This window comes from Macaca mulatta, chromosome 1, assembly GCF_049350105.2.
Source record: "Macaca mulatta isolate MMU2019108-1 chromosome 1, T2T-MMU8v2.0, whole genome shotgun sequence".
NCBI lineage: Eukaryota > Metazoa > Chordata > Mammalia > Primates > Cercopithecidae > Macaca > Macaca mulatta.
Genome location: NC_133406.1, coordinates 63,133,973 through 63,146,096, shown reverse-complemented (window position 1 = coordinate 63,146,096; position 12,124 = coordinate 63,133,973). Strand labels below are relative to the sequence as shown.

General features: G+C 44.9%; 1 protein-coding gene across 5 annotated transcripts in view; it reads left to right on the top strand.

Moving 5' to 3' along the window:
- LEMD1 (LEM domain containing 1) overlaps positions 1 to 2,062 on the top strand; it is a 115,030-nt gene extending 112,968 nt beyond the window's left edge. For all 5 annotated transcript variants that reach the window (XM_078004510.1, XM_078004525.1, XM_078004523.1 and 2 more), the window contains one exon: positions 69 to 2,062. In XM_078004510.1, coding sequence (XP_077860636.1) covers positions 69 to 267 — 199 coding nt within the window. In that variant the 3' untranslated portion in view covers positions 268 to 2,062. The remainder of the gene's footprint in view (positions 1 to 68) is intronic.
- The last annotated feature ends 10,062 nt before the right edge of the window (positions 2,063 to 12,124 follow it).

Sequence of the window (12,124 nt, the reverse complement as noted above, 5' to 3'; positions counted from 1 at the left end):
CATATTTTAAGGGGGTGCTCAGGTACACCGGAGCTGTCCAATCCTAAGAGCCGCTGATGTTTTCACAGGTGGGCTGCAAAAGCACCAAGCACCAGAATCACATATGGGACTATCACCAAAAAGAGAGGCTACTGCGCAGAAGACCAGACTATTGAGAGCTGGAAAGAAGAAGGTTTCCCAATGGGCTTGAAGCTTGCTGTGCTTGGTATTTTCATCATCGTGGTGTTTGTCTACATAACTGTGGAAAATAAGTCGCTGTTTGGTTAAGTAATTTAGGAGCAAAGCAATACTCCAAGCGAGGCCTCCTGCTTCAGGAAAGAACCAAAAAAGTACCCTGAAGGGCAAGCCTAGCCCACAGCCCTCCCTGGCAGGGAGCCTTCCCTTGCACTGTGCTGCTCTCACAGATTGGTATCTGGGCTCAGCCAGGTGGAAAGAACCAATGGGAGAACGAGGCACCTGTATTAAGAGCATGATGGTTAGGAAATCCCCCAAGTCATGTCAGCTCTCATTAAAGGTGCTTTCATATTTGAGCAGGTGTCAAACAAGGAAACTGTCTGACATTTTTTTTCTAACTCTGGTGACAAGCCATAGGTCGCATTTTATTCAGTCTTCCAATTGTATAGCCAACTCTGGGAAACAGCTAATTTACAGCAGAGAAATGTGTCTAGTTTAGCAAACACAAAGAAATGTCCAACACCATGGAAACAATTTAGAAGAGGATAGCATTTTTGCCTTTGAAACTTAGCAAGGTTCTAAAAAATTACCATCTGACAAAGAAATGTAATAACTATGGCCTCAGGGACCAGGCAGAGCTGTGTAGGCACCCGGCTCCTCTCTTTATCGGCCCTGTGACCTTGGGTGAGTTAGTTGTCCTCCCTGATTTTCAGTTTCAACTTTCAAGGGTAGAATAGGCCTCTTAGGGTGATTAAGAATTTGAGGAAATAATGTGCGTAATGTACTTAGTGTGGTCCACACCTGACTTGTAGCAAGTACTCAATAAATGCTTAAGCAATGTTATACTTTGGCACAATATTGGAGGAGCTAATTCTAGGTACAAAAAAGCACCAGAGGCTGGGCATGGTGGCTCAAGCCTGTAATCCCAGCACTTTGGGAGGCCGAGGTGGGTGGATCACTTGAGGTTGAGAGTTCGAGACCAGCCTGGCCAACATGGTAAAACCCTGCCTCTACTAAAAATACAAAAAATTAGCTGGGCATAGTGGCACACGCCTGTAGTCCCAGCTACTCGGAGGCTGAGGCAGGAGAATCACTTGAACCCAGGAGGCAGAGGTTGCAGTGAGCAGAGATCGTGCCACTGCACTCCAGCCTGGGCAACAGCCTAGGCTCGTGATCCACCCGCCTCAGCCTCCCAAAGTTCTGGGATTACAGCATGAGCCACCATGCCTAGCCTGAAAATGCTTATTTTAAAAAAAAATTTTTTTAATAGCTTTATTGTGGAATTGCTTGAGTCCAGGAGTTCAAGGATGCAGTGAGCTGTGATCACACTACTTAACTCCAGCCTGGGCCCTGTCTCTTAAAACATATGTATATATAGAGAGATAAATAATTTATATGCCATACAATTCACCTACTGAGAGTTACAATTCAATTATTTTTAGTATATTCATAGAGTTATGCAATCATTCCCACAATAAATTTTAGAATATTTTCATAATTCCAAAAAGAAATCCTTAAGGTGCTTATTTTAATGGTAAACAAAAAAGGACACAAATTTGTTGTACCATATTATCACAACTGCACAACAGTGGAAGAAAATATGTCAAAATGTTAAGAGTACGTTGGTGACTGGGGCTCTAATTTTTCCCCCATTTCTACTTTTTAAATATTTTTAAAGATTTCTGTAAGCAGTGTATATCAGTTTGCTAATGAGAGAATATAAACATTAATTTTTTAAAATTGCATTCTATCTGGATGTGGTGGCACATGCTTGTAATCCCAGCACTTTGGGAGGCTGAGGTGGGAGGATCGCTTGAGGCCAGGGGTTTGAGACCAGCCTGGACAACATAGCAAGACCCTGCCTGTAAAACAAAAAAAGAAGAAGAAATTTTTGAAAAACTGCATACTGTATTACAGTTTGAATGCAAAGATCATAAAACTCTAGTAAGGCTGGCTTAAACAGGGATCTATTTTTATCTCATAAAAAGAAGTCTAGGGCCGGGTGCTGTGGCTCACACCTGTAATTCCAGCACTTGGGGAGGCCTAGGTGGGCGGATCACCTGAGGTCAGAAGTTCGAGACCAGCCTGACCAACATGGAGAAACTGCATCTCTACTAGAAATACAAAATTAGCCAGGTATAGTGGCGCATGCCTGTAATCCCAGCTACTCAGGAGGCTGAGGCAGGAGAATCGCTTGAACCTGAGAGGTGGAGTTTGCAGTGAGCCGAGATCAGGCCATCGTGCTCCAACCTGGGCAACAAGAGTGAAACTTGGTCTCAGAAAAAACAAAAAAGTCTAGAGTTTAAGATGTTCAGTATTGTTTAAAATGACCAAAAATGTAATATAATGCTGATTCAAACAAACCAAGTGCAGAAAAAATTATGATCAAGGAGATGTGAAACTGACCCGATTTTTGGTGGTATTCAGAGAGGTTTGTTTTGACCGAGCTGCAGCAGCTGTCTGACTCCCAGGGGAAAAAGCGAAAGGCTAAGAGAATCCCAGACACTGGCCTGGCACCTTGGAACTGCTGAAATTCCATGAAGAATCCAGATAATGGCCATCACATTATCATTTAAGGCAGGACACAAGGACTAACCATGTCTCTTCCCCAGCTCTACATATTTCATCCTGAGCAGCAAGGCAGGCTGAGAAAGTGGGCATTGGAGCCTTAGCAGCCTCTGTGTCAGACAGACAAGGGAGAAGAGGATTGGTCATAGGAGTAAGCAGAGCCAACCTACAGTGGTGGTCACATGCACTTAAAAAGGAAAACTTATGTTGTGTTGTTTTGTTTGTTTGTTTTGAAACAGGGTCTCACTCTATTACCCAGACTGGAGTGTGGTGGATCACCGCAACCTCCACCTCCCCAGCTTATGAACCTCCCACCTCAGCCTCCAGAGTAGCCGGGACTACAGGCCGGTGCCACCACACCTGGCTAATTTTTTTTTGTATTTTTTATAGAGATGGGGTTTCACCATGTTGCCCAGGCTGGTTCAGAACTGCTGGGCTCATGTGATCCTCCCAAAGTGCTGGGTTTACAGGTGTGAGCCACCACGCTCCACCGAAACTTCTGTTCTTAATAAAACCAAACGTTATAAAAAATAAAACTCCTAGAAAGTTGGCGGGGCGCGGTGGCTCAAGCCTGTAATCCCAGCACTTTGGGAGGCCGAGTCGGGGGGATCACAAGGTCAGGAGATTGAGACCATCCTGGCTAACCCGGTGAAACCCCATCTCTACTAAAAAATACAAAAACACTAGCCGGGCGAGGTGGCGGGCGCCTGTAGTCCCAGCTACTCGGGAGGCTGAGGCAGGAGAATGGCGTAAACCCGGGAGGCGGAGCTTGCAGTGAGCTGAGATCCGGCCACTGCACTCCAGCCTGGGCGACAGAGCGAGACTCTGCCACAAAAAAAAAAAAAAAAAAAGAAAGTTTCCTCCATTATTTTCAACTTTTCCTAGTTCTTTTATGTTAGGATTCTGGAATCAGTTTAAAGACACTGCACAAGACAATTACTTTTGTGTCTGACCATTCAAGGTGTGAGTCCCCAACCAGCAGTATCAGCATCTCAGGCTCCGTCCCAACTACTGAGCCAGAATCTGCATTTCAACAGGATCCCAGGTGATTCCTACCCAAATTAAAGTTTGGGAAGCATTGTGGTGGCGCATCCCTATCAGATGCTGTGATACAGTGATATAATAAAAAATTTATATTTTGTCTCTGCCCTGGTTCCTGGCACACAGTTCCTAAAACCTTGGAATCTCCTGCGTGGTAAGAGTGTCTTTTGTATGCTATTTGAGATGACTGGTGACTGGGGGCCACTAGATAGCTTCAGAATGGGGACAGGTCACCAGAAAGACCAAGGCAGGATTCTAGAGTTAGAACTTTCAGTCCCATCCCCCCAGCCTCCAGGAAAGGGAGATGAACTGAAGGTTAAGTTGGTCATGAATGGCCAATGATTTGATCACTCATGCCTCCATAATGAAGCCTCCATAAAAACCTAAAAGGACTGGGTTCAGAAGCGGGTTCTGGGTAGCTGAACCTATGGAGATGCCTGGGGGGTGGAGTGCTGGAGAGAGCACAGAGCTCCGCGCCCCTTCCCGTATGCTTCACCCTGTGTGTCACTTCCATCTGACTGCTCATCTGTACCCTTTATTATTAAACCAATACATGTAAGGAAAGTGTTTCCCTTACTTTTGTGAACCACCCTAGCAAATTAATCTAACCCAAGGAGAGAGTCCTAGGAACCTTGATTTATAGCCGGTTGGTCAGAAGCACAGGTCACAATGTAGGGTTCATAACTGGCATTGGAAGTAGAGGGCAGTCTTCTGAGACTGAGCCCTGAACCTGTGGGATCTGATGCTGTGCCCAGGCAGACAGTGTTGGAATTGAATTGAATTAAATTATAAGGCATCCAGTTGGTGTCTGATGGATAATTTGGTGTCAGAATTGCTTGGTATGTGGGGAAAAAACCCATACATCTGGTGTCAGAAGTGTTGTGGTGGCTGGGAGTAGGAAAAAACACTTTGGTTGGCCGGGCATGGTAGCTCACACCTATAATCCCAACACTTTGGGAGGCTGAGGTGGGCAGATTGCTTGAGCTCAGGCGTTTGAGACCAGCCTAAGCAACATGGCAAAACCCTGTCTCTATAAAAAATACAAAAATTAGCCATGTGTGGTGGTGCATGCCTGTAGCCTCAGCTACTTGGCTGACTGAGGTGGGAGGATCGTTGAACCCTGGAGGTTGAGGATATAGTGAGCCATGGTTTCAATACTACACTCCAGCCTGGGTGACAAAGTGAGACCCTGTCTCAAAAAACAACAACAACAACAACAAAAACCCAAAACAAACAAATAAACAACAACAACAAAAAAAAAACCTTTGTTTTTTTCCTATCTCTAATAGATCCATATATAGGAGGAGTCTCTAAAACTCAGGTCGGAGGACCAGTGAGTTAAGTCTATCAGGAACCTAAGTGCAATGGGGGACACGTTCCCTCTTGGAGAAAAACTTGTCTTAGAAGAAGAGACTCAACGCATACAAGTTTGGTCCCAGGCAATGTGTCACCATCCGTTCAACAATCGATTAGCACCTCTTGTTCCCTTGCAATAAAATGACAAAACCAGTCAGGCGTGGTGACTCACATCTGTAATCCCAGCGCTTTGGTAGGCAGAGGTGGGAGGATCACTTGAGGCTGGGAGTTGAAGACCAACCTAAGCAACATAGCAAGACTCTGTCTCTATGAAAAGAAAGAAGGAAGGAAGGAAGGAAGGAAGGAAGGAAGGAAGGAAGGAAGGAAGGAAGGAAGGAAGGAAGGAAGGAGGGAGGGAAGGAAGGAAAGAGAGAGAGAGAGGAAGGAAGGAGAAAAAGAAAGAAAGAGAGAGAGAGAAAGAAAGAAAGAAAAAAAAAAGAAAGAAGGAAGGAAGGAAGGAAGGAAAGAAAGAAAGAAAGAGAGAGAAAGAAAGAAAGAAAAAGAAAGAAAGAAAAGAAAGAAAGAAAGAAAGAAAGAAAGAAAGAAAGAAAGAAAGAAAGAAAGAAAGAAAGAAAGAAAGAAAGATTAGCTACTCAGGAGGCTGAGCCCAGAGGATCACTTGGGCCCAGGAGTGAGCTATTATTGTGCCACTGCACTCCCCCTGGGTGACAGAGCAAGACCCTGTCTCTAAAAAACTTTTTTTTTTAATCAGTATAAGATATAGTTCCTGCTCTCAAGGAACACACAGTCTGACAGGAGAGCTGAAAAGTCAACAGACATTATGGTGTTAAGTGATATCCTTTTGATGGTGGCATAGGGTACCCTGGAAGCACAAAAGAGCAACCTTCTCTGATATTGGGAGTAGACAGGGGTAGCTTCCTAGAAAAAATGGTATCACAGCTGAAGCCAGAAGGATGGGTAGGACTCAGTCCAAATAAGGGAAAAGTGGGCAAGGCTAAAGGAAAAGTCTGCCAGGCGAGGGAGCAGTATTTACAAAGACTAGCATGTGAGAGACAGCGTGGCAGGTTTAGGGAGACACAAGAGAGTGAAGAGGGTGGGGAGAGATGCGGCTGGAAAAGAAGATGGGATTCAGATCATGGAGGTTCTTGGGACCATAGGAAGGAAAATATGGTCTTTGTTAAAGTTTGAACTTTAATGGAAGTCAATGCACAAGAAAAGGAACTCTTCTAAGGACTAACAGTGTCTGCCTCCCTGATTGTCTTCCATGTCAGTTGCCACAGCCTCCTGCCTGAGAGCTGGAGAGGCAGGCTTCTAAGGAAGGGCCAAACCAAGGAGCTGTGTGCTGAATTCCTTGAGGGACTTGGGACAGAGGAGAGGCAGGTCAGTTTGCAGTGTATTTGCAGCAATAGATGTGGGCAGCCCAACGTGGGTGCCTTTGACACGGGCAGTGAATGGGGCAATGCTACTGGAGCAAAAGCAGCAGAGAAGGAATGAGGAGCTGCTGGCCAGTGGCTGAGATAGCTTTGTGGGACTCCCAGGGATAACAGAATTGTGGCTGCAATTGCCCAGTGCAAATAGGGCAGGGGAATTGGGGGTGAAGAGGAACAGTTGAAACCTCTCTGCTTAGAAAACTCTAAGAATGCACTTGCCCTGTTTTGTGAGTATTTGTGATGTGACCCAAGTGTTTCCCCATCCTCTTTTTTTTTTTTTTTTTTTTTTTTTTGAGACAGAGTCTCACTGTCACTCAGGTTGGAGTGCGGTGGCATGATCTCAGCTCACTGCAACCTCCGCTTCCCGGGTTCAAGTGATTCTCCTGCCTCAGCCTCCCAAGTAGCTGGGATTACAGGCACGTACCACCACACCCAGCTGATTTTTGTATTTTTAGTAGATATGTGGTTTCACCATGTTGCTCTAGCTGGTCTTGAACTCCTGACCTCAGGTGATCCACCTGCCACGGCCTCCCAAAGTGCTGGGATTACAGGTGTGAGCCACTGCACTCAGCCCATGATCTTCTTTTTAAGGCTCACCTTTCCCTGGTAATCTGGGGAAAACAGGTCCAGGGAATGGGGCTGACTGACGTCCCAGGATCACTGCCATCAAGCTGACCTCCGCAAAGAGCTGATGCAGGCCAGGCCAATTCTCCCATTGCTGCCCTGTCCCTACATTCTCCACAATACAGTGACATAGGCTGTGTTACATGTAACAGGCTTTTCTGACATTTTAGATGGAAGTGAAAATGTATATGAAATTGAAATGTGGGGAGGGAAGAACCTTAACACCGAATGCTAAATGAATCATTCCCAGAATCCTAGGAAAATAAAAAGTGCTAACCCCGTCAAAAGTGCATTGAAGCGGCTAGCTTTGCTTCCTGCTTCAGGATTCATCCTTTTCCAAGGGCCTCACCTTTAACCCTTCAGAGTGATTCTCCACCCTGAGACCCCTGTACAAGGCACAGTCATATCTCCCTCCCAGCGGCTTACAATGATTCAGATGTAGTTCTGGTCTCAGACTCAATCCTGCCTGGATCTATATAAAGAAAGAGAAAAATCTCCCTCACTCCAAAACAGCATAATATGCCAAGATTTCTCCTGCTTCCAACGTGTGGAGTGTATTTGTTTGTTTTCAAATCTTATGCTTCGTTCTGTTTCTGCAATTTCTAGAGCACACCTGGGGACCTGATACATAAAAAACTGGCCTTACCTCAGTGCCTTCTCCAACAGCAGAGTCATTGACTCACCCCCATCCCACCTTCAGCTATACAAGGACCCATGACCTTGAGATTTTCTTGACCCTGGGCCAAATCAAATTCTAAGGCAGGGCTCTCTCCCCCACTAGTCTCAGCAATAGGAAGAGAATCAGTCTAGAGATTGATTTCTTCTTGTCAAGAGCAAACTCCTAGCCAGCGAGGTGTTTTATTTTTTCAGTTTCAATGACTCATCTGCCTCCCCTACAAGTCTTGGAGCTCCCTGGGTCGAGGACTGTATCTTAATCATCTCTGGATCTCCTCTCAAAGTGATGTCTGTGCTACCTCCAGAAAGAGCCCATTTCCATTTTGAGCAGTTTCCAACTCAAAGAGACATTTGAAACCACAAAACCAATACCCCAGATTTTGCCTCCTGTTTATCCCTGTGACAAGAAGTCCCTAAAATGAGCAAACTGCTGTTGAAAGGCATTCCCAATCAACCTCATTATGTAGCGTTTAGCCTTCTAACACACTATCATTCTCAGGGCATCGAAGTGCCCATTCCTATAAATGTTGCTATTTACAGCAAGGTCAGTCCTGCCACCCAGCAAAAGTGTTCTCCATCCCATGGCCAAACAGTGAAGTGGTGCCCTGGCTGGAGAAACAGGATTGAGCTAATTGCATGTCACACAGACACACTGGATTTCACCAGCTTGTGTTCTACAGATGGGGCAATGAGGCCAATTCTATCGCATGCATGCTGTTTAAATCTCTACCCAGTCAGTATTCAGGCTGGCAGATGGAAGAAATTCTTAAAGGCTCTACTTCTGTTCTTCGACATTCAAAGAAATACTGTGCTACCACCTCTTAAAAATAATTGGTTAAGTACCAAGTTATTTTCATTCCCACAGTCATAAATAAAGAAGTGCTAGACCACAATGTTTATATCTATAGTAGTTGATAATCTTACATGCAAGAAAAATGATTGTTGATGTTTAGGAGGTTGCTTTTCTTGCTTTTTTTCCTCCCTTCCTTTCCTCCCCTACCCCTACCTCCCAGCCAAGAAAAGTCTTGTTGATTAGAGTAACGAGAAGGGACTGATTTGGAAGTAAAATTAAACTTGACTCTTTCCTGAAGCAAGAACGTAATCTCAAGACTAAAATAAGAAAGTGCCTAACTAACTTGGCATTTTATTCTGAGGAAAATTCCCGATAGAAACTTGGATGGAAGAAAATGAAAGGGAAGCCAATTAGCCTGTGTTAAGCAATGCTAACTTTTAACAAGCTTGCTCAAGAAGAAATGAACCTGTTAAGAGGGTCATCCAGGGCTTCCTTGCCGCCTCGGTGCACAGCCCAATCATGCTTCCTTCTTGTTCATTTTGACAAAGCAGGGGAGTGAGAAGCAAGAAAAAAAAAATATGCGGAGGTGTTGCAGCAACTTGCTAATCAGCACTGCTACAGGATCGCCAGCATTTACAGGACTGCATTCACTGAGAAATGATGGCTCCTATGAATGCTCTCGTGTGTGGGCGTCACCTAAACACAACCCTGCCTAATGAATCAATCTCTGGAGAGCCAGAGGGGGCTATTCTAGGTACTGCAGATGTGGATGAGGACGGCTCTCCTCATTTCCTGGCAACAGGAGAGTGGTGTGACAACTCCAATTCCTAGAGAGCCATTGGCAAAATCCTCTTTGGGTTCAAGGGTTAGCTAAAGATATGTGGAGGGGAAATGATGAGTTTATCTTTTTTGTTAATTTATTGTTACTGGACTTTTTAAAATTTGGCTCTTAGAAGGAGAATGGGTTATTAGTGTTCATTACTGTTCTGATTAGGAGGAAGCTCTTTTTTCCTTCCCAGATTAATGTCGGGTAACCCTTCAAATTGGCAAACAGAGAAGGGCAACTCTACGTGTATGAACAAGGATGGCTTTGCTGCTGTGAAGAACACATTGCCCTCACTTGCATTACTAGAAAAGAAAGGTGAGATCTGGCCTAAGAAGGGCTGAGGCAGAATTTTAAAAATAAATATTCATTCACTCCAAGAAAAGTAACAGGCAAGGCAAGGGTTAAAAAGAAAAGAAGCAAATTTTCCTCTGCTTAGCAGCTCACTTCAAGGACAGTTATAAGATAACGCTGTGCTGTCCGAAAAGCCAAGGCCAAAGGAATGGGCTCCAGACACCCACTCCTCCCTCCAGAGCAAGGTTGAAAGGAAAAAAAAGAGAGAGAGAGAAAGACAAATTCCTTTCCTGTTACTCCTTTCCCTGGCTTCTTAAGCATAACTGTTTTACAAATGTCTGTACTTAGCCAGTTCTTGTTTTAATTTGGACTCAGCTACAAGGCCACCAGCTATGCAAGGCCACAAGTTATGCCCTATATGATTAACTGCCTTTATTTTGCTTTTGTAAGCCCGCTTATAAAAACCCTGCTCTGTCTTTGTTCAATGCTCAGCTTTTTGGATGTGAATCCACTGAGCCGGTGCATACCTTAAAATAAATATCCTCCTGTTCTGCCATATCAATCTCTCCGTTCCTCAGTTTACCTCAACAGGGCAACGTTGGGGAGAGTGTCCTGAGCAGGAGATCCAGGATCCAATCCTACCTCTGCCCTGGCAGGCTCCCTTGGGGCCTCAGCTTCTTCATCTGTAAAATGAGCACCAGAATGATCTGAGCCAGAAACTATGCAACGGGGAAACTTAAAGCCATTATGCTAAGTGACATAAGCCAGTCAGAAAAGGACAGATATTATATGATTCCATTTACATGAGTTACCTAGAGTAGTCGGATTCACAAAGATAGAAAGCAGAATGGTGTTGCCAGGGGCTGGAGACTGTGGGGAATGGGGAGTCACTATTTAATGGGTACAGAATATCCATTTTGGAGAATGAAAAAGGTTCTGAGATGGACGGTGGTGATGGTCGCACAGCAGCATGGATGTGCTTAGTGCCACTGAACTGTACCCTTAAAATGGTTACAAGGGTAAATTTCGTTATGTATATTTTACCACTATTTTTTTGAGACGGAGTTTCGTTCATGTTGCCCAGGCTGGAGTGCAATGGCGTGATCTCAGCTCACCGCAACCTCCGCCTCCTGGGTTCAAGCCATTCTCCTGCCTCAGCCTCCCGAGTGGCTGGGATTACAGACATGCACCACCACGCCCAGCTAATTTTGTATTTTTAGTAGAGATAGGGTTTCTCCATGTTGGTCAGGCTGGTCTCAAACTCCCGACCTCAGATGATCCTCCTGCCTCAGCCTCCCAAAGTGTTGGGAGTACAGGCATGAGCCACCGTGCCTGGGCCTTTCACAATATATATTATAAAATAAACTAAGCAACTATCCACAACATTCACTCAAAGTATCAGGAGTCTCAAATTCAAGCACCCATGGGGGTCAGGCCATTTGTATGAGTGAGCCCATGGTCTTGCTTAGTGTATAGAGGAGATAGTAGCTCCCAGCCCAGCCAAGCCATGCCATGCAGGAATGTGATTAGACTTTTCAAGAGGAAGGGAAAAGTCTGTATAGTTATGTGAAATGTCTTAATTATTTAAATTGGCAACTAATTCAAAATTTTAAAAAGCAACAAACTGTGGGCAAACAAAATAAATCCGCAGGTGAGATTCTGTTTTCTATCTCTCTGTAGGTAACCAGTCTGTATAATCTACTTTTCGTTTCTTCTTCTTTTGCCAGCATTCCCACCCCACACATCTCCCTTAATAACAGGTCCTGGCCAAGATAAACTATCTGGATAAGTCCATTGATGTTCTACATTGTGTTCCTACGGGAGCCCAGCCAGAATATGGCAGCATAGGCAGGACACACCCACCTGCAACCAGGCAGGTGCAATGGCATCAACACTGCCATCGTTCTAGCAGAGCCTATCAGAGATCTGGGGTACACATGTGCATTTTCTAGCCCCAAACTCACTTTTGCCTCAAGAATTCCACTAATTCTTATCATTATTTTCTTAGTTTTCTCAATGGAGACCTAGTGAAATAGTTCTCACCTCCTCTCCCATTACATCACCCTCCATGTCATTGATCTCTTAATTTCTGGTGTAAAACCAGCTTCCTTACTACATCTGATGTCCACACTCACTACCATATTCAGAAGTCAGATGAGGCTGGGCGCAGGCCTGTAATCTCAGCACTTTGGAAGGCCGAGGTGGGCGGATCACTTGAGGTCAGGAGTTTGAGACCAGCCTAGGCAACGTGGTGAAACCCCATTTCTACCAAAAAAAACCCACAAAAGTTAGCCAGGTGTGGCGGCACATGCTTGTAATCCCAGCTACTTGGGAGGCTGAGACAGAAGAATTACTTGAACCCAGGAGGTAGAGGTTGCAGTGAGC